Here is a 23866-nt window from a genome sequence, read left to right on the forward strand (position 1 = left end):
CCAACATTTGGATTCTTGTCTGTGGGCATGGTGGGGGGTGTGGGTGTGGATGGTTGTGGGTGTGTGGGTGTGATTGTGAAGTAGTGGGTCTGAATGTGAAGAGGGGGTATGTGTGAAGGAGCTTGTGTGAAGGTGTATATGTTAAGGTGTATGGGTGCAGTTGTTTGTGTGTGGTCTGTAGCATCAGTGAGTCTGTTACAAAGGCTCATGGTTTGTGTGTGAGGGCCCTTTTTATTGGTCCATTTGTGGGTGTGGCTGGGTTTGAAATTTTGGTGGGTGTGTTATAAGAGGTGGTTGTGAGTTTGGGCATCTGTTTGCCTGTTTGGATGTGCCAGGTCAGTCTTTTAGATGTTTTTGGTACTGTAGACGTGTTTTGTGGTGTTGTGCGAGTCGAATTGACCTTCCTTGTGCTGCTTTACAGTGTCCTGGTTCTGTACGAGTTGTTTTAGCGTATGTGAGGTGCGTACATACGCGATGTTGTTGTACAGTGCTCACATATGCAATGTTGTTGTACGGTTCGTACAAACGCGATGCTGGGTTACGGTGGTGGGGTACGGTGCATCCAAGTACGGGGCTGGGGTACGGTGTTGGGGTATGGTGCGTACAAGTACGGTGCTGGGGTACGGTGTTGGGGTACGATGCGTACATGTACGGGGCTGGGGTACGGTGCTGGGGTACGGTGCGTCCAAGTCCGGGCCTGGGGTACGGCGCTAGGGTCCGGTGCGTACAAGTAAGGGGCTGGGGTACGGTGGTGGGGTACGGTGCGTACATGTACGGAGCTGGGGTACGGCGCTGGGGTACGGTGCGTCCAAGTACGGGGCTGGGGTACGGTGGTGGGGTACGGTGCGTACATGTACGGGGCTGGGGTACGGTGGTGGTGTACGGTGCGTACACGTACGGGGCTGTGGTAGAGTGCGGACATGGGGGGGTACGGTGCTGACAAATGGGGGAGGGGGGGCTGTACGACTCGTATCCGGGGCACAAGTTTACCCGGATACGAGTGGTACGGCGTTCGCTCCATACGGCGCCTTTTCCATGCGCTTGTGTTTTCGGAGTGGCAGTACGGATCGTACTTGCACGCTCGGACTTCAGTTTTACGATTTGTATGTAAAACTGTCCGGGGACGTCTCGTAGACTTTTCCCGAAGCGATTCGTATGTATTTTTCACGTACGAATCGTACGTGACCGGTGGGACTGCACTTGTACGATTTGTACATAAAAAAATACGGATACGAGTCGTACGGTAATTTTTTTTAGCGAGTCGGAATCGGCACCCATGTGTTTTAAATAGTTGCATTACAGTAATACAAATGTCTTATCTCTCTTTGACCTCTGAAGGTCATGAGTGTCTTGTGAGGGGAGCTGTTTCAGCTGCTGTGTACAATTAGCTGATTGATATTCTCAGTCATGAAATTTTAATGATGGAATGGTATCTTACATTGAATGGTAAATTTAAATATTTTTAGTTTTGACCAACTAAATTATGTCAAAAATATTTTCATTTATTTTATAGGAGTGTTTATTTAACATATTTTTTTCACAGTGCTCTTATCTGTGATGCTGTCATATTTTTTCTCATCTTTTTTAGATTACTTTTCTCATATTTAGACTAATAATATTAAGGCAGTGGTTATCAACAGTGATAATTTACATAATAAATGTGTAGTAACAGTATAGAAGTATGTGTACTAAAAATTATGCAGAGACAGGGATGTAGTGGTTGATAATTTAATAACGTACAATACTATATTTTGGTCAAGGTGAGTTGTGAACTGCTAGCCTTTGCTATTTAGGGATGTGTGTTAGTGTGTTATTGGATTTAAATTTCATTGTGCATGTGGAACCTTGGATTAACTTACCATCCTGGTGTTTGGCTGACGCAAGCCAGTCTTTGTGTACTAGTAGCTAATTTCCTAAATTAATTTGTTTAAGTAAATTACGGTGTGCAATTTAGAGGGTACATTGAATACATGTTACCACTACGGATGTTCACAGTATGAAAGGAGACTATTTCTTCAAAACATTTTTATTATTTAAGTCTGTTGTAACATTTGTAACAATGAACATTTGCCAATCAATTTCATTTTAGAACAGACTACAACTGTTTAAAAAATACATCAAATAAAATCAAAGATTACGTCCATGAGGTGCATTACATTGGAGTGTAGGTAGGGCGAATATTATGAGTAGGGTAGAGCAAATTTAGTTTGCACACACATAATTTACATAGCAATATACATGATTCATGCATTTTTAATTACTGGAAATTGCACAAGTATGTAATTTTGTAAATGTTTAGTACTGGGGACTAGTTCAAGAGCAGACAATTTCTCATGAAAGACTGGTTTTAGCTGAAAATGTGTTGTAGTGACTGAGAGGCATTTCCTTATGTTCAAATTTCACTTGAGAAAACTCAAAGGGTATTTCACAAAATGTAATCCAATTTATTTCCAGAAATTTGTGAATTATTGTTTTTAAAAATTACACAATTCATGTGCACCTCTAATTAGAAACAACAATTTAATTAGTAGTGACTTCTAATTTTCTTTGTAAACCTAGCCTTAATGGAACAATCTCTTAAACGTATACACCTTGCACAAAACAGGTGTGAAACAGAGTAATAGGTTAGAGATATTTTTTTCATATAAATGCTTTTAATTTCTCTTTCTTTCACCAAAGGCTCCTTTGTCTCCACGGTCATGTCTTCTATCATTACTCCCAACCTGCATCATCAACTACAGGTACATGGTATTCATAATATATTTGACTCTACAAGAAAAAATGATAAAAACATTGCAATATTAGAAGGGCTTCTGTACATTTGTCATAATTGTGCTATGCAATTGTAGAAATGATCTATTCATGTTTTGATGCCACTAGTTTATATGGACAGAGCAACTGAGTGATGAGAGGGCAATATGAGAACACAATCTATTCATAAACCAGAAAATCCTTCAATATTCTGAGATCTTGATTTTCTAGAAGAAATACTGCTGTTTAACAAAAAAGAGAAATAGAAATTTGAATCAATATCGTTAACTATTATGTGCATTTGGAAAAGGACAAGACATTAATTATATACATATTCTGTTAACAGGAAAAATACTCAACACATTTGCTATTTGCTAAAAATACATATTAACTTTCAAAAAACGCATTATATTTGAAAGTAGGTAAAAGTATAACGTTACACATGTCCTCACTGTCAAAAAATCCTAAAAGCTATTTTGACAATGGCAAGGCCAGTTGATTCCATAGGGAAACATCAAATAAATTATAACACCATATAATGCTAAATTCAGGATGGTAGAAGCTAGCAAAAATAACTTAAGGACTCTTTTTAATAATCAGACACACTCCAACTTAAGGGTAAAATTGGATGGCGTCTAACTATTTGAAAAAGGGCAATTTTAGTAAGTTGCCAGATTAGTGCAAAAGGTACTAAGGCTTTTCTGTAGGTATTCCTACTGTCACCTGGTAGTTAATGGCTCTTCTGTGGTGCAATGTGGAAAGCTCCCAGGACAGAGACAAATAGGCTTGGGTATAAGGAGGTGTTGTCCTTGAAATTGGGCACAAATGTGGCATACTGAATACAGTTTCTGGAACGCTTATAGACCTGAGGAAGATACATACGAGGACTACCCTGCTGTCTGAAGACCTGAGAAGACTGTAAGTAAGTAAGTAAACTTTATTGTATATAGTTCATTAAAACTGATACAAAGTTTGCAATAAAAAAAATAGCGTACCAATGATGCTCGTAAGTGACTAAAACAAAATACTAACACCTGAGAAGGCTGGACTTGCTTCTCTTGTATCCAAGATGCTCAGCAGTGATAGCCGTACCTACTGTTCTAGATAAAGGGACACAATAAGCTTCAAGAGGCCTCTTTCCGGATTTATGCTATGGTACATCATGTTACCAAAGTATAAAGTGTGATTGCGAGCCCATAGCCATTTGCGTTTGGCTTAAAACTTTCTCTTGTCCCTGTCTTGCACAATCAGATGACCGAGGATGGCACTTAATGCTTTTTGGAGCTATTTTTTACTTTAAAAAATCTTATCTTGGGGTACGTGGCCTGGGGGTGCATGGAGTGGGACATGCTTCTCTGCAACTCGAGGCTCCCGAGGCCTTTCGAAAGGTGTTATCAGCACCGGAACCTGTCCAAAGCAGCCTGGACCCTGAATATCCTGCCTGACCCCGCTCCTGCTGCCGGGACAGTGCTGACGACCCCGGAAACATTGTCCGAGAGCCACTGCCTCGGGTTGGGGCCATCTGCATGATGGTCCCGACCTGGCCGAGCTGACCCGCTCTTCCTGGGCAACAGTGAAACCCTCGAACCCTGGACAGGGTGGCGCAATTGAGATAGTGCACTGGCTTCCCCATGCTTGACGAGCTGTGACTCCACTCCATTCCTGCACTGGGGATGCCAGCCTCGGAGGGTCGCCATCTTGGGGGCTGAGGAGCCTGCTGTGGAACACTGAGATGTTGTGCTGCCTGCAGCGATGGTGGAAGGCCCCTACTCAGTTTGGGCTGCACTGGGCTGTGCCTTAGTCTGTTAGGGCTCCCTGACTGCGCCCCTCGCCGCCTGCTGCCAAGAGGACCCGTGAGGAGATATCTGGATGTGTGGAGCTGGGAGTCAGCCCGGCTCGGTGATGCTGATGACGACCTGGGCCTTTGCTGGTGAGTCAGCTGTGGGGGGACAATAGATAGCGTGCATTCCTGCCGCTCGCCACCTGGGGCCCCCTGAGAAATGGTCTGGTGCCTTCTGCCGTATTTGTTTGAGGCCTTCGGGGGCAGTGCTTGAGCCGCAGATAGGTGGTCTCCTTATCTTTGGCTGCCACCAGCCTAGTAAGGGGCAGTCTCCCTGCCCTACAGCCTGGACTGTTGCTGGCCTGTGACTGGTGACAAGGGATGATTGAATACATATTTAGATACCTGCCCAACAACCGGTGATGATAGTGCTGACTCCCATTGTTTCTAGACTCTCTGTATGGCCCTCATCCTGCTGCTGGACCCTGCCTGCCCTGGTTCTGAAGAGCACTCTTGAAATCTGGAGCCCTGGGGGGAGAGGGGACCCTGGTATCTGCGCCCTGGAAGACTGCCCTTACTGGACCTCTGGGATTCCTCTGCACTATGGTGGGGCCCCACTGTTGGAGTATGGCCTACTCACCACAGGGACAGCACTCCGCTACCTTCCATTACTGACTCTCTGTCACCTTCCTGGGAAATGCTGAGCCCCGGGCAACTTGCAGGGTCTTCTGGGTCCCTGTTCCTCTTTTGACCCCCCCAGTCAGAGGCCTAGGCAGGTCTCACTTGATTGCCTGCACCCCTCTCTGCACTGTAAGCGGTGGTTATGCTGCGTGGCAAGTCGGGGAGGGACACTCCTATGGGGTCTGTGAGAGACAATACAGTTACTTCACTCTGGAATAAGACATCTGCCCAAGACGAAGACACCGCCGCTTCCCTGACTTCTGCATTTGAAGAGAGTGAAACACCAGTGCCCATCTCTCAAGCTTATATAGACCCATTTCTACAGGAAATTCACAGCGAAATTGGATCCCTCAAGATGGATTTCAAGACTTGCCTGAAAGATATCTGTCGTGAGGTCACAGATCTAGAGGGCCGATTGGATGACTTGGAGCGCACAGTAGATGCTCACTTCGAAGATCAGAAAACGCTCTGGCAAGATGTAGGAGGATCTTGAAAATAGGAGCATCAGGGGGTGCTGAAGGGGGCAGAGGGTAGCAATATTATGGGTTTTACAGCGGAGTTCCTGCACACGAATGGTGGAGATGACAATGCTTCCTCTCCATATTTGGATTGAGCACACCACATGGCCCCTCCCTGGGGATGCTCGGAATCTATTCCGGACATTCTGATGCAAGTTAATTTTTACATTGAAAAGGAAGCTATTCTAAAAGAGGCACAGTGCAAAGCTGAACTAATATTCTGCGGCTACACTGTTCAACTATTTCAGAACCTCTCCCGGTCACCCTACGTCGCAGCAGGTAATTTTGCCCAATCACAGATAAACTGTGAGAACTCAATATTCGATACCAATGGAGACATCCCTTTGTCATCATGTTCACTTTGGAGAGCAAAAGATGATCTATCCACTTGTTGACTGAAGCCGAGCAACTTCTTGGACTGCTGGCTGACCCGCCTGAGGGCACATCATCACCTCCCCGTCTCTCCCCTAGAGAATCCTTGTGCCTCATCTGGTCCCTGTTGCCACCCTGCTGTACAGACAGGGCTCATAGAATGGCGACGTCCCTGGACACAAAAAACTACATCATTCATTGCCTCTGCGAATTGGACGGGATGCCACCCCAGGCCTTCTTGACCACAGGTCTTTGTAACTCTGCACTTCTTCTGCGACTGCACTGAAGGGGGATGTTGCACGTAATTTGACTGGTTGCAGAGACCCGTGCCCTTGGTTCTTCCTGCTGGGCTTCAGTGCAATGTGCTCATGGAACCTTCCACTGGGCCTTCTACAGAGGGCATGTACCCAGTCTGGAGGATACGCACTGGCTGCACTGCTCTCCCTGGCGATGATGGTCTATGACTACCAGGCTCACTTGCGCAGAGACAACCTCAAACCATGGTTCAGGCTCTCGATGGCTTTGGGAGTCTGTAGGCTGTAGATTTCACCATGGATGTATTGATTCAACTGTCCTGTGATAGGACATCCCTCTCTGGACCTGATGGTGGCACTCTGTTGCTGGTCACCCCTCCCTCGATTCACACCTTTGGAAAATGACCTCTCTGCAGCGACTGGTGCACTTGAGTGCTGGTTGCAGCAGGACTTGAATGGAGCTGTTACGCCCCATAGGCCTTGTAAAGTTTGTTGTTCTTTTACCTTTTGTTCTGTTTCAGGTCAGTTAGTGGAGGGGTAAAAAATACTATTCCCACTCAAAAGAGTGCAAAGTAGGGAAAGTGACTGTTGAATAGCGGAGGGAAAACATTATTATTCCCACTCCAAAGAGTGCAACAGTAGGGAAAGCGAAGGATAGTGGAGGGGAAAATTACTATTCACACTCCAAAGAGTGCAACAGTAGGGAAAGTGTTGGATAGTGGAGGGGTAAAAATTACTATTCCCACTCCAGTGAGTACAAAAGTAGGGAAAGTATTGGATAGCGGAGGGGAAATAATTACTATTTCCACTCCAATGAGTGCAACAGTAAGGAAAGTGTTGGATAGCGGATAGATACAAATTTCTATTCCCACTCCAGTAAGTGCAAAAGTAGGGTAAGTGTTAGATAGGGAGGAATAACATTTACTATTTCAACTCCAGTCAGTGCAACAGTAGGGAAAATGTTGGATAGGGGAGGGGTAAAAATTACTATTCCCGCTCCAATAATTGCAGCAGTAGGGAAAGTGTTGGATAGCAAAGGGGCAACATTTACTATTACCACTCCAGTGAGTGTAATAGTAGAGAAAATGTTGGATAGCGGAGGGGTAAAAATTACTATTCCCACTCCAAAGAGTGCAACAGTAACGAAAGTGTTGGATAGCAGAAAAACAAAAATCGCTTAAACAGTTGAAAACAAAATATTACAAAATGTAAAACATAAAAATTAAAAAATACAAAATGTAAAAAATATAAAATTAAATATTTTAAACATATAAAAAGAACACAAATAATATTAATTACATATACGAAAAAACTACAAATAAATGAAATAAATGAATAAATACATTTATAAACAACAACTATTTAAAAGTAGCAAATATTAACAAACCAAAACATTCTTTAACACATAAATGTATTTATTTTATTACATACCCTATGCCACCACACCAATAAAAAAACACTTCAACGTATTTAATTACATTTATTTCCATTATTAACATAATTAATAATAAATAAATAAAATTCTTATTAATAAACAAATAAACATTAATTGAGTACACAAGCTTTAACACTAATATCCACAGCACACGCCTAAATTAAACACTAAAATAATAAAAGAAACTCTTAGATTATTTTTAAAAGTAAAACTATTGCTATTAACAAATAATAATTAAATAACAACATTTTATTTAATAACCACCCTTTACCTCTTTAAAAGTAAAACACAAAAACAATAAAACATTAACCCAAAATAAATATCAAATAATTAACATTAATTAACAATTAAATATTAATTAATCAAACACAATTTACTTCCCATCCTTAACTCCTATAAACACCACAACACACACAAAATTAATTAAACTATTACCAAAGTTAATGACAAATTAATTAATTTAAATTAATTAACAACCAATTATTAAATAATTAATAATAAATTACTTTACACATTTAACACTATAACATCTCAATTAAACAAATATCAATAAATAAACAATAGTTAATACATTAAGGTGCCGATTCCGATCCGTTAAAAATAATTTGCGTACGACCCGTATCCGTATTTTTTTACATACAAGTCGTAGAAGCACCGTTCAAACGGGCAAGTACGATTCGTCCGTGAAAAATAACTACGAATAGCGTCGGGAAAAGTCTACGAGAGTGCGTCGGAAAGTTTTCATGTCCGAATATCGTCGGGAAAAGTGTACGAAAGTGAGCCGGACAGTCTCACGTACAAATCGTAAAACAGAAGTCCGAGCGCGCAAGTACGATCCCGACCGACCGTCCAAATACACAATCGCACGTAAAAAGGCCCGTACGGAGCCAACGTAGTAGCACGCATGTACACGGGTAAACTCATGCCCGTGTACGAGCCGTACAGCCCCCCCACCCCCAAATATGTCAGCACCGTACACCACCCTGTCCGCACTGCACCCCAGGACCGCAACTGTACGCACCATACCCCCCAATGTACGCGCAGAACCCCCTCATGTACGTGCCGTACCACCGCATGTACGCACCGTTCCCCAGGGCCACATGTACGCACCGTACCCCAGCACCGCATGTATGCACTGTACCCCCAGCCCCCCACCGCATGTACGCACCGTACCCCAGCACCGCATGTATGCACTGTACCCCCAGCCCACCACCACATTTACGCACCGTACCCCAGCACCGAATGTACGCACTGTACCCCCAGCCCACCACCGCATTTTTGCACCGTACCCCAGCACCGCATGTACGCACTGTACCCCCAGCCCCCCACCGCATTTATGCACCGTACCCCAGCACCGCATGTACGCACTGTACCCCCAGCCCACCACCGCATTTACGCACCGTACCCCAGCACCGCATGTACGCACTGTACCCCCAGCCCCCCCACCGCATTTACGCACCGTACCCCAGCACCGCATGTACGCACTGTACCCCCAGCCCCCCACCGCATTTACGCACCGTACCCCAGCACCGCATGTACGCACTGTACCCCCAGCCCCCCCACCGCATTTACGCACCGTACCCCAGCACCGCATGTACGCACTGTACCCCCAGCCCCCCCACCGCATGTATGCACCGTACCCCAGCACCGCATGTACGCGCCGCACACCAACACCGTACCCCAGCACCCTCACCCAGCATCGCGTATGTACAGATCGTACCTACGCGAAAAAGACACATACAGAACCAGGACACTGTAAAACAGCACAAGGAGGGTCAAATCGACTCGCACAACAACACAAAACACGTCTACACGACAAAATACATGTCAACGACTGACCTGCCACATCCAAACAGCCCAACAGAGGCCCCAAACACAACCACCTCTGATAACACACCCACCAAAATTCAAACACAGCCACACCCAAAAATAGACCAAAAAAAAGGGCCCACACACACAACCCATGAGCCTTTGCAAAAGACCTACTGCGGACAGAGCCCACACACAAACCACCCCACATAACTCATACCTTCGCTACACCTTCACTCACACCTTCACACAACCACCTCCACAAACATCCCCCTTCACATTCACACACACACACTCACTTTCACAACCACACACCCACAACCATCCACACCCACACCCACACCCCACACCATGCCCACAGACAAGAATCCAAAGTTCACAACGGCGGAGCTGGACATCCTTGTCAACGAAGTTATCAGAGTCGAGCCACAGCTGTTTGGAACATTGGTCAGACAGACCGGCATATCTGAAAAATCCGCCATGTGGCAGAGGATCGTCGATAAGGTGAATGCTGTTGCGCCCATCCGAAGGACCAGGCATGAATGCCAAGCCAGGTGGTACGATCTGCGCAGGGCGGTCAAGAGGAAGATGAATGAAGAATATGCCCAGACCAACATCACTGGAGGTGGGCCGCCCCGCAGACCCGTACACTACCATCCCTGGGAGGAGAAGGTGATGGCCATGCTACCGCCAATGGGAGACCACGGAGTGGACGGAGTCGCAGAGCCTGGTGAGTACACAAACAACTCACGTAACATGGGGGGAATGGCATCCACACCCCAACCACAACAAATGCACGCACCTACCCCCAAGCACTCACCACACACAACCACACTCAAAACCACGCCCATGCCACTAACGTCACCATTCACCCTTCACAAATCAAGGCAAGGCCATGTCCAAGGCTACAACAACCACAAACACAAGACTGGATGTCCGGGAGGCTGGGAGGGTGGGCCCCACACAACACATTGTGAAAATGAGACGCAGACAACAATGTCCTCAGCCCATATGGCATAGGTACATACCCATGCACAATGCACAGGGACTGGCAAACTACTAAGAAGGTAGCTGACACTGGGCCCTGCTGTATGCAGCACAAGGCCCTCCTGGGACCACTGTACACTCAAACACCAACTCCACAAGCACAGGTATCTAGCACACGAACTCACACACACTGTCATTCCAGCATGCACCATGAGGGGACACACACATCAGCTGGGAGACCCAATTACAACTCACACTAGCCACAACAGCATGCCCGGTCACACCCCCCCCCCCTAACTCAAGCACACACCCCCGGGGCAGGCAACGGATACACACACTCCCAAAATGGACATGTGACACAACAAGACCAAACCAGAGCCAAGTAAGCATCAGAGCCAACTATCTACAGGTCACACACTCAGGAGAACATCCCAATCTGTCCCCCGCAACATACCCATCCCCAAGTGGACACTGAAAGGAATGCTAGGGACATCCAACTACCTGGGGGAACTGTGTCAACTTGAATGAAACATGGATGTGGCATGAAACAGCATTAACATTGTCTCTCTCACACACAGGGCAACGTCGATGATCTCCCCCCAACACTGGGGGGGGGGGGAAGAATCACAGTCCCAGGCACCGCGTGAAGACGATCCCACCGGCAGCGACGACTCTCACCACTCCGTGGATGACCCCAACCAACCTGGCCCCTCTGGTGTTCAAGCACCTGCAGCACCTGCGTCAGGTACATTTGTGCCAACCACCACCCCCATTCCCGCCACATCCCAGGACACACCCAGGATCCCTGCTTGCACTAAACAACACAGCCAGTCTGACCAGGAGGGACAAGGTTCTGCGGGCACCCAGGAGGAGGCAGACAACCCTGCAAATGCCATCCCTCAGAGGTCCCGTAGACCCGATGTGCCCACAACGGCAGGCCAGGCTCATGTGGGCAGGGGTGGTGGGAGTGGAGGCAGGCGGAGATGCGAACCTGACCAGCCAGCTCAGGACCCCGGTATGTCACACATACACAACATCCTGGACTCATACCGGCGTGACACCAGAGGCATGGACCAGGTCGTGTCCAGACTTTCCGGGATGCAGGGGACCCTCGATGGGATAAAGAACCTGCAGGTCGAGCATCATGCCAGTCATCAACAACACCAAGGACGGATGGAGGCAAGACTGGCTGAGCTCCTGGCGGTGCACAGGGACGTGAGCCAATCACTCCGTCAGATCGCCCAAAGTCTGGCAAACCCTCCCTGTGCCACCAGGCGTAGACCAGCACCAGACACAGGGAGGGAGGAGGAGGAGGATTTATCTGACGGAGCGTCCCCAGCATCGTCAAGGCCTGCATCTGAGGGTCCCCGGAGGAAGGTGGGTCGTCCACGGAAAAGACCGTGAGAGTCAGCGGACCATCCCCATCTCCCAGGTCACCTGGCCTGGCACCTGGACCTCTGGCGCAACAGCAGCACCTCACCCAATGACATTCTCTGCCACATGGACTTGCTGGTCACAGTCTGACCAATGATGACCAACACTGTGGTCTGGACTCTGATGACTTCCACTGCCAAGGATGCCATCTCCCCCAGTGAACTTTGGATTCAATTTCCCCGGTAGAGCACCTTAGCACATCTACCAAAAGACTCACCCCACCAAAAATAAAATCATATTGTTCTGCACATGAGATGTTGCTGTCATTTTGCATTATTCTACGACATATGTGTGTGGAAATGTCTAACTATGCCTGAGTGTTGAACCAACTCCAGCCATCCATACCCTGGGAACAGAGTCTGGTACAGGACACACATGGGTCACAAGGTATCATTCAATGTAGGCATGGAGCACAACACTCACCTGTGATGGCCTCTGGCTGCTGAGGGGGTGCTTGCTAAACTGTGCGGACAGACCTATTTGGGAGATCATCATCAAGGCGTAGAGGTCATGGCGCATGTGGAGGTACCCGGGGAGGGAGTCCCAGGTATGTGTGGCCAGGTGGGAGAACAATGTCCTGTATGCTGGAGTACGGTGGATGTGAAGAACGGTGGCCAGGGCAAGGTTGGATGAACGGAGATGGACCAACGGGATCTAGGATGACAGACGTACAAGGTTGGTGTGGGGTCGGGTTTGTGGACTGCCTCCTGAGTGTGGGTGGGGAGTGTGGAGGACATCCTGCAGCAGACAGTGATCCATTGCAGCTATCTATGGTGGACGGTGAGATGGCTGGGGTGCAGGGTGTAGAAGCTGAGGTGTGCAGATGCCCCCTAAAAGTGGACCAGTTTCCTTGGAGTTTGTATGTACTTGCTCCGTAGAGGGCAGGGCAGTATATGAGATGGATGTTGTCATGGACCTGGGGGATGGTCTGTCGTAACTTGGAGTGGATCTATCTGTGGATCATGTGCATAATGCAGAGGGTGTTGCAGCATGAGGTACAGATGCAGTGGACTAGCATGGCATATGTGAGCGAGACAAACATAATGCACACCATCTTGTGTGGGTGGCTACTGGGTGCTTGTGCAGGGCCCGCAGCAGCAGGCGCCATCTCCCTGCCAAATGCCCCATTTCGCACACAAAGACTAGGATGTCAGAAGGACAACTGCAACAGGCGCGTGTGTAAAGTAATGAGTGTCCGGTGTCACACGGCACACCCAGAGACAATGCATGCACAATCACCAAAGAGCCATTACACCGGATCAGGAAACTGAAGGGCGACCTGCGCACAGGAGACACACCCTCAGCAGCTGGTGATGGCCCATTGTGTGGTCGACCTTGCTAAAAAACATACACGACCATGTACTTCATGCCCAATAGGGAGCCTAATCCATGATCAACTGCATGCATGTCACTAAACTACACATGGACTCCTATGCATTATCTGCAGCAAGTATGCCAGAGATGCCGCATGCCAAGTGGCAAGAGACCTGCATTGAAAGAGATGAGGCACCTTGGAGTGTGACGAACACCTGTATTACTCATCCTCACACTAATGGAATTGCATCCATTGGAACAGAATCACAGGTCATTCGGCTGACCATGTGTGACCTACACTGGACACCCCCTGCAACACACAGATGTGGTAAATCCTACTGAGCTGGCACACAAGTGAAGGGGTTGAGCCTCACACCCCTTGCTGCACACGGAGAGTCCACAATTCCCCATTGAGCCTCATATGGGGATGTCCCACACCATGTCCACCATGAGCATCCCGTATGTTCCTGAGGGACGTTATACACACATTGATGCCTTCATCAGAATCCACAATCCATGACAGATGACTGTCAGGAAGGGTGACTATCAATTCATGGGAGCCATGCAACACGTCACGTGGCCCATGGTGAGTCGACATGTATGCATGGTAACACAACATGCACAGGAGCAGTCCCCACATATCACAAACACGTACCACCCACAAAACGCCTTGCTGCACTCCTTACCCAAAATGACTTTTCACCATGTCTGTGCATGTAACTCTGATCCAGCACACGTTGCAATACTCATGAGGAATAGCAGGAGTGCAAAGATGACATGAGCAGACGACAGCCGCAGGAACTTGGGGAGGACAGACACACAACAAGTCAGCGAAGAGCCAGTAATCCGCAGACATGTACATGCACACTACAGGATTGATGTTGTCACCATGGTAATAATGAATTTTGTGTTCCCGCAAAAATTTGGGGAATGACATTATCACTTGAATGACACATCAGAACACACCTCCATGTCACTTGGCACACAGTCAGCTCGACACACACATTGCAACACATGCCACACAAGGCTCTAAGCTTGCACACTCAGACACAGGGACCCACCATCATGAGAAGAAGTTGCGGATAAGCTGACTCCGGATGTCCTCATCCTCATCCTCATCCTCATCCTCATCCTCATCCTCATCCTCACTTGCCCCGTGCCCAAGCCCTTCATCCTCCACGGGTGGATGATCTTGCTCATCCGGATCCAGGATGAGTGGCACGGCCTTCTCCACTGCCATGTTGTGCAGCATGCAGCACACAAGGAAGATTTTGCAGACCTTCACCGGGGCATATGGGAGGGCGCCGCCGGTCTTGTGGAGGCACCGGAATCTGCTCTTCAGGAGTCCAAACGTCCTCTCAATCACGCGCCTCTTCTGCCCATGGGTGTCGTCGTACTGGTGTTCTGCGGCTGTTTTGGGGTTGCGGAGAGGCGTCATCAGCCATGGCATGTTGGGATAGCCAGTGTCCCCTACATGGAAACATTATGGACAGAAGTGGGTCAGGAGAAGCAGTAAGATATTAAGAAACCGCTAAATACAGGACTAACAGAGTATACCCACCAACAAGACATGCACGTTTGTTGCGCAGCTGCAGCATAATTTCAGGCACCCTGCTACGCCTCATGATGTAGGCATCATGTGCTGATCCTGGAAAACGGGCACAGACATGGGATATCATCATGTTAGCAAGACATACCACAAGGGCATTGATGGAGTGGTAATGCTTGCGGTTACGGAAGGCTACCTCCTGTGCGTGTGGTGGTACCAAAGCCACATGTGTCCCATCAATGGCCCCAATAACATGGGGCATCCCTCCCAGGGCATAGAACACACCCTTGGCACCTGTCAACTGCTCACGAGTTTGAAAAGTTATGAATTCATCCAGGTGTCACAACATGGCCTCTAACACATCATGCAGGACATGGCTGAACATGGTTTGGGACATGCCACCTACATCAGCTATGGTCAATTGAAACGTACCCGTGGCAAAGAAATGTAGGGCTGCTATCACCTTCATATTGGCTGTCAGTGCAGTAGGATACCTGTGTAGCGGTTGGAGGTGTGGCTCCAGCCTTGTGGTCAAGTTGTCAATCAACGGTTGGGATAAGCGGTAGCGGCGTATACAGTCACGTTCCCTCATGGCAGCCAAGTCTGGCATTGGTCGGGGGAGAGGCGGTGCCCTGCAGAAATTTGGAAGGAATAACGAAGATTGAGTACAGCACTACACCACGGTCAATGAACTGAGCACATGTTCAACAGCTAATACACATATGCTACATACAGAGTCTGCACTGTGCAATGCATCCAGGACACGTATGCCAGCCAGGTAACACCCCTACCAACAGTCAGCTACACACGTGGGTGCTCAAGGTCAACATGACATGCCATGGAACTAGCTGTGGGCCAGTGTAAGTGAACAGGCAGACGCATTACAGGATTGACAGACATCCACATATGTGCATAAGAAGGATGTTTTATCATACAGACCGGTTGCGGGACACTAGAGGCACAGGTCACATGTCCTTGAAATAGGACAGTCCACACACCTTGCCATGAAGGGGTGCATGTCAGGAATGATCACACATACATTGAGACTACGCAGATATGTCCTTGTCTCGCAAGTCCATGTGCGATGCATACATACACCCGTTACGTCTGATTCCACATGTGGCCTGGTGTGCGTAATATTGTGCCATGCCTATCGACACGCACACACATGTTGGATGTAGCAACTGCAGATGCATGTCACGGAACAACTACAGCAAGCTCATGGGAACACATGACACACACATGACATAGTCACATCGTGCAACACCGGTAGTCACATGTCAGGTGTCATTATCCGTGTCCCTGGCATAAGGGGACAGTTGCGGTTGTAGGTGACTGTGCCATGCCAGTGATGCAGTGCTCGACTGTCCCCAGAGAGTAGCTCCTCTGTATCTATTGATATCAAGTAATTTGCTGTTGTATCATGCTCCCCATTGTTTCCCAGTGGCATGGTGGGTAAACCAACTGTGTGGTGCAGGGCCTACATATGTTTGTAGTATTGTAGATGTCACTCATGTTGCTGTTCATGCTATGCGCTGTGTCCTATGTAGTTTGGACTCATGTGTCATATGTATACAGGTGTCTGATCATTTCCTGTCTCTTCACCTTGACCACAGCATCGTCGGGGGAAACCGGGGGAGACACTGGCACGGACGTGGGGGAGGGATCCAGCACCGGGGCCACTAGTGCTGGGGAGTCTGGCGCAGCAAGTGGCATGGAGGCCGAGGGGAGTCAGACCCAACACCGACTATGACGCTGACGGGTCAGAGGCTGTGCTCCCAGAGGGGGCGGAGGCTGCTCCCAGAGCTGAAAGCAGCACTCCATCTCTCACCGCACCCTCCATTCCCATCACAGCCCTCCCACTTGCTCGGGTCCCTTGTGTCCGTGCTAGGCGACAACAGGTGCGTGAGAGACGGCAAGGAGGTGTATTTAAGAGGTGAAGGGTGCACTTCCACTCCGGATCATTCTGTGGTGTGTAGGCACATTCAATTGCATGGTGCTTGTCACATGCACGCTCATGATTTAGCTTGTATTCTGAAAGGGATTCGTGTGCCAGTTATGACCCCGTCTTATACGCTGCTTGCTAACGGTAATTATGTGCTATTCAATGATGAAGCTTGCTGTGGGATGCTTCCGGGAATTCCTCACATCGTGACTGTATCACTACGAGTGGTTTTCCGTCATTACGTCCTTTTCCCACCCCGCATGGCCGGCTCGATGTATCCATCTGGCCTTCCATTCCAACCTTGAAAGCAGAGTTCAACTAGATGAGCAGAATAATGGCTCTATTGTCTCAAAAACAAGTCGTGTTGACTTCATCCCGAGAAACATTTGTCCTTCACGTACCTCACACACGCACAGAGGTGCAAGCGCTTTTTAACACTGATCTCCCACTATATATTTGGGACTCGGATTCAGACTATCTTTCATGCCTCGTCAACAAGTAGCCTGGCTGTTTTTTTCTAAATTGTGGGCTCCGGCCTCGTGACCTCCTTCCAGACTCTGTTTGGTGTGATCCTCGCATTTCATCATTCGATTTTTACAAGCATCTTCGGAGGTGTCCCTTTGCTTCTCGCCCTCGTAGCTGGGGTGCCATAATTGATCTGCGTACTATGCTGTGGCTTCACAACTTGCGTTACAAGACAGCATGCACCGGCTGCTACATCTTTGGAAACAGATGCTTGAATTCTATGGCACTCTGCCGCTGGCGACCTTAAGCAGTGCCTATGGATTGTCCTTCCGGTTTCCCTTCTTTACCTGCGTGCAACCTGTCTTTCATTGCCTAGATTGTCCATTCGAATGGGCTCTGGATTTGTGCCTGTCTAACTCGGTGTCTACTGACCCGGATTATGATCGACTGATGAGCCCCTTAGTGGCTCATGAGTTGGACTGTTCTGGCATCAGGATCATGGCCTGTGCTGCTGCACATGGAGTCCTAGGCAATTGGGACATCGGAATGGCTGCAAATGAATTCGTATCCAGAAGTTATCTTGATGTCCCCACCTGTTGTCCACAAATGGTGCTGGATGCCCCGATTGTTGAGAAACACGTGTGTTCTTTCCCCTTGCTGAACTGGATGGCAGATAATTTTGCGGAACGTTCAAATGATTTCCTCTTGGAAGCTGTTGCAACTTATTGTGCTTATACCTTGATGGATTGACTTTAGCCCTGCTCATTTCATGGTGCATCCATCGATGTTATATTTTTTCCCCTTTTACATGGTTAATTTCCCTTCAACATCGTTCATAATTGACATTTCTTTTCTCACTTTTTCGCTTCCCTTCTATGGACTTCCAGTTCATGCCCTTGGTTCTGTTCTATCAAACTTGAACTCTGCGTTCTCGAATTTGCGCCCCTAGTGGTTAGTGGTACGAACAAGGGGGGGTGTAGTGATGATTCCTATCTCCCTATGTACAATGCTAAGTTGGCACCACCGCGTTAGTTGTTAGTAAGCCATCTTGCCAATTTTGCTGCTTTTGCATATGACACTGTAGTTGCGTGTTATTACTTTTGAAATGCCTACTCGAGTTTGCTTAACATGAGGACTGTCTGTTGTTTGACATCCTTCACAGTGAGCAGCGAGCTTGTACTGTACATTGTGTACACAAACAGTTTGGGTGACTAGACGGTGCATGTTGTTGTGTGCAGGTTGATCGTCCCACTATTTAGCCATTACATGCACGCAGCTGCAGATACCTGATAGACGAGTGCTTGCCATATTGCAGTGCAGCACGTATTAGTTGCATTGTGATGGAGGACTTTCGCAGGAGATGGGACTAGATGATCCTGTGTTGTGATTCCACTGAGCTGATCTGTACCGTGGGGGGTCCCCCCTTCAAGCTTAGAGACCTTCTATTAGTCGAATGATACTACTATTGGTTTACTGGCGACAGGAAGGTTGCTGTTTCCACTGTCATGTTCTTATGATTGCTCCTTTCATTGTCAATGATATTGCAACAATGCTGATGCTTCTGAACTTAACCATTTGTCTGCTTATGTTAGCCACAGTACTGCATCTTAGGACGCAAGGTTCATTGAATGAACTCTTTCAACTTTACCTTGTCTGAGTCTATTCTGTTGTACGTCGCTTGTTCTGGGTTGTCTATACATTGGGACCGCCGAGCTCAACCTCGGCTAACGAATGGGACACTTAGCTAGTCGGATAAGGGGTTCTGGGTTCTGAAGGGAGTTTGGGGTACACCACACATGTCTCCTTCGTGCCAGGCACTGCACCCCCTGCCCCTGTCTCCCCTGCTGCCGTCAATGCAGAGTCTGTGGACATTCAGCGCCAGTTGCTGGGTGGTCAGACATCGCTGCTGCGTGTCCTCCATGGCCACACCAGACTGCGGACACGGATGGTGTCGTGCATGGAGTGCATGTCATCAACGATGTCTGACCAACGGATGTTGCTGAGGTCCATGGACTCGTCACTGGCGGCAGCAGTGGGTCTCCTGCAGCGCTCCGTCTCCCCCCACCCCGGCACCATCTGCACTTCCCACTCCCATGCCTGTCCCATGCACACCCAGACGTCCCCATGCACGCACCCCACCGGACACAGGCAGCACACAACCAGGGAAGGCCAAGCGCACACCTCCTGTCACGCACACACATGGGGGAGAAGGCACAGGCACTGGGTCGGGGGGCAAACAGCAGCCACGCTGTCACAGTAGGAGTCCACAGTCCTCACGACCCACTACCTCCAATACCACTCCCCTTGGCTCTCTTGCCCAACAGTCAGACAGAGAGTCCTTCATGGCCAGTCCGTCCCTCAGCCCCAGTGTGACACCACCCCGCAAGCGTTTGAGGGATTCCCCGGGCAGGGTAGTTGAGTCCCCCCCCTGTCCACACCCTCCCCCAGTTGCGCTGCGACCCATCCCTCCGCCCCCCCCCCCTCCTTGGGGCCTGTGGTGCCTTCGGGTGCAGGGGAGACACTGGAAGAGCTTGCGGCCGTGTGCAGCACCATACTGCCCTCCTCCTTTGGCGCTGCCCCACCCCCTGGGGTGGAGTCGTCCATCCCTGCACCCACGACACCTACCCGTGCCCCTCCTGTCCCTGCGGTGCCTGGTTCTTCCCCCCCACATGATGCCCCCCCTTCTGTGGATGATATGGTACAGTGAACTGTGCAGGCAAGCTAGGGGAGACGCGTCCCAACGTGTCCCTCCCAGGACTTCGCATCTGGCGTGGCCTATGGGCTTGTTGAATGGTGTACTGTGGCTACTTTTCTTCAAGATGCTGAATGTGGTTTTTTGTTTTTCGTTTGCACACTATTGCTTTTCTGGTATTGCTGTTGGTGCTGCTGCTCCCTGAGTTGGGGTGGTGATAATGTGTTGGGTGTCTGGGACATGTTGTAGTGTGCTGCTCATGGGGTGGACCCTGGTATCTGCATGCCGTCACAAGGTGTCTGCATATATTCGTAGGTCATGTTAGCTCTTACTGCATGGTGACATTGTCCCAAGGTGTGTTCCTTCCTTTGTGGCACCTGACATCTTCCCTGCAGGGTGTTTCCCAATTGTTGTGCTGAGCTGTGTCAACATTTCCTCGGTGTGTGACACATCCCTTCGACTTTGGCCATGCATGCTCTGCAATGTCTCCACCTGCATGGTTTGTGGCATCCTTGGTGGACACTGTACTTGTGTATGAAGTATATTGACATGACTTCATGTGGACATTTTCCCTTTTCCGCACTATGCATGTGTGTACTCCCTGCCTCACACACATGTGTTACGTGTTCTGCAGGGTATTTGGGCACCTGCCTGACAATTGTGGGCATTGTATCTGTGTGTACTCCACCCTTTTACTTCCATGGGAGGCTACGACTTGTTGGCTGCCCCGGCACCTGTACATTCCTATCATTCCTGGAATGTGGGTGACAGTGTGTGTTCCCTTAGGCTCTCTTAGTTTAATGGTGTTTGACATGAGGATGCAGTCTTGTTGCATGATCTCAGTGTGTGTATTGTGCTGCCTCCGCCAGGGGTGGGTATGCATGTGTAATTTGTCATCACACCCACATGTGGTGTGTCATGCAGTGGGGGAAGGACGTCCATCCTCATGGGAGTGGGACACTGCTGTCAGTGATGTGTTGTCATGGCACTCTCAACATTGTCGCACATTGTGGATGCCTTCATGCACCCATGGAGTTTTGTTCATCGGAGGGTGATGTACACACCCCCATGTCTCTGTCCACTGCTTGGGGTCCTCTGCACACACCCCCATGTGTCTGTCCACTGCTGGGGGTCCTCTACAACCACCCCTCATATGTCTGGGCACTGCTGGGAGTGATGGGCACCAACCCCTCATATGTCTGGGCACTGCTGGGAGTGATGGGCACCCACCCCTCATATGTCTGGGCACTGCTTGGAGTGATAGGCACCCACCCCTCATATGTCTGGGCACTGCTGGGAGTGATGGGCACCCACCCCTCATATGTCTGGGCACTGCTGGGAGTGATGGGCACCCACCCCTCATATGTCTGGGCACTGCTGGGAGTGATGGGCACCCACCCCTCATTTGTCTGGGCACTGCTGGGAGTGATGGGCACCCACCCCTCATATGTCTGGGCACTGCTGGGAGTCATAGGCACCCACCCCTCATATGTCTGGGCACTGCTGGGAGTCCTCTGCACCCACCCCTCATATGTCAGGGCACTGCTGGGAGTGATAGGCACCCACCCCTCATATGTCTGGGCACTGCTGGGAGTGATAGGCACCCACCCCTCATATGTCTGGGCACTGCTGGGAGTGATAGGCACCCACCCCCATGGCTCTGTCCACTGCTGGGAGTCATAGGCACCCACCCCTCATATGTCTGGGCACTGCTGGGAGTCCTCTGCACCCACCCCTCATATGTCTGAGCACTGCTGGGAGTGATAGGCACCCACCCCTCATATGTCTGGGCACTGCTGGGAGTCATAGGCACCCACCCCTCATATGTCTGGGCACTGCTGGGAGTCCTCTGCACCCACCCCTCATATGTCTGGGCACTGCTGGGAGTCATAGGCACCCACCTCTCATATGTCTGGGCACTGCTGGGAGTGATAGGCACCCACCCCTCATATGTCTGGGCACTGCAGGGAGTCATAGGCACCCACCCCTCATATGTCTGGGCACTGCTGGGGGTCCTCTGCACCCACCCCATATATGTCTGGGCACTGCTGGGAGTGATAGGCACCCACCCCTCATATGTCTGGGCACTGCTGGGAGTGATAGGCACCCACCCCCATGGCTCTGTCCACTGCTGGGAGTCATAGGCACCCACCCCTCATATGTCTGGGCACTGCTGGGAGTGATAGGCACCCACCCCTCATCTGCTGGGAGTGATAGGCACCCACCCCTCATATGTCTGGGCACTGCTGGGAGTCATAGGCACCCACCCCTCATATGTCTGGGCACTGCTGGGAGTCCTCTGCACCCACCCCTCATATGTCTGGGCACTGCTGGGAGTCATAGGCACCCACCCCTCATATGTCTGGGCACTGCTGGGAGTCATAGGCACCCACCCCTCATATGTCAGGGCACTGCTGGGAGTCCTCTGCACCCACCCCTCATAGGTCTGGGCACTGCTGGGAGTGATAGGCACCCACCCCTCATATGTCTGGGCACTGCTGGGAGTCCTCTGCACCCACCCACCCACTTGCGCCCTTGCTGTGGTACACTGCTGTCCTGGCCATACACCACCCCCAATTTACAGCTGATGTGCTGCACCAAGCCATACACCTGCATCCGTGGCGTGTGTATGCCTTGTATCCATCATGTAATAGGGGTGTAGGGGTACGCGTGGTACGGCCCGTACCCACGCTCTGGTGACGTGGGTACGGTCCGTACACGCTTACCCCTACATCACCACTACAATGGTGGTACGGACCGTACCCACGCTCTGGGGGCATGGGTACGGTCCGTACACGCTTACCCCTACATCACCACTACAATGGTGGTACGGACCGTACCCACACTCTGGGGGGGCGTGTGTACGGTCCGTACCACCATTGTAGTGGTGATGTAGGGGTACGCGTGTACGGTCCGTACCCACACTCTGGGGGGCATGTGTACGGTCCGTACCACCATTGTAGTGGTGATATAGGGGTACGCTTGTACGGTCTGTACCACCATTGTAGTGGTGATGTAGGGGTACGCGTGTACGGACCATATCCACGCTCTGGGGGCGTGGGTACGGGCCTTACCACCATTGTAGTGGTGATGTAGGGGTACGCGTGTACGGCCCGTACCCACGCTCTGGGGGCGTGGGTACAGTCCGTACCACCATTGTAGTGGTGATGTAGGGGTACGCGTGTATGGACCGTACCCACGCTCTGGGGGCGTGGGTACGGGCCGTACACGCGTACCCCTACATCACCACTACAATGGTGGTACGGACCGTACCCACGCTCTGAGGGGCGTGGGTACGTCCCATACCACCATTATGGTGGTGACGGGTACGCATCCACGTCCACTTCCGTTGAGGCGGGACGTGGGATTGGTGGACACGCCCCCCGAAGTGACCAGACCATGGAGGTAATTAATGTGCAGGTTGTATTTGTATTTTGTAGGGTGTGGGATATGTTTCCTTCCCCTTGCACTCCCCCCCCTTTGCCCCTGGGGGTTGTTCTGACCGTCTGCGGCGTCTGCATCGGTTTCTGAACCCGAGGTGGTCGGCTATGAGGGCCGGGATGACGCGTAGGTTGGGGTCCATCGCTGTCCGTCGCGTACCGGTGCTCCTTGTTCGCGTTGTCCTCAATTTCCTGGCAGTTTTTGGCTCCCGTAAAAAATGCTACGTGCGGAGTGACGAAGGCACGAATCGTACTTGCTGGTCCGTAAAACGCTGCCTGACTCCGTCCGGACATCGCGTATGCACCTATCAGAATCAGATTTGTAAGTCTTTTTTTGCCGGTCGGTGTTTTTTACGACTCGTACTGAAATGGTATTTCTGTGCGAATCGTACTTGCGAGTTTGTAAGGTGTTTTTCCCGGGTACGAGTCGGACGGAGAAA

General features: G+C 49.8%; 1 protein-coding gene across 5 annotated transcripts in view; it reads right to left on the reverse strand.

The window, feature by feature from the left end:
- Positions 1-2039: 2039 nt before the first annotated feature.
- LOC146785765 (phospholipid scramblase 1-like) overlaps positions 2040-23866 on the reverse strand; it is a 935365-nt gene continuing 913538 nt past the window's right edge. For all 5 annotated transcript variants that reach the window (XM_085633613.1, XM_085633616.1, XM_085633615.1 and 2 more), the window contains one exon: positions 2040-2769. In XM_085633613.1, the coding sequence (XP_085489739.1) occupies positions 2713-2769 (57 nt within the window). In that variant the 3' untranslated portion in view covers positions 2040-2712. The remainder of the gene's footprint in view (positions 2770-23866) is intronic.

The sequence above is a fragment of the Triturus cristatus genome, chromosome 11 (genome assembly GCF_964204655.1).
Source record: "Triturus cristatus chromosome 11, aTriCri1.1, whole genome shotgun sequence".
NCBI classification, from domain to species: Eukaryota; Metazoa; Chordata; class Amphibia; order Caudata; family Salamandridae; genus Triturus; species Triturus cristatus.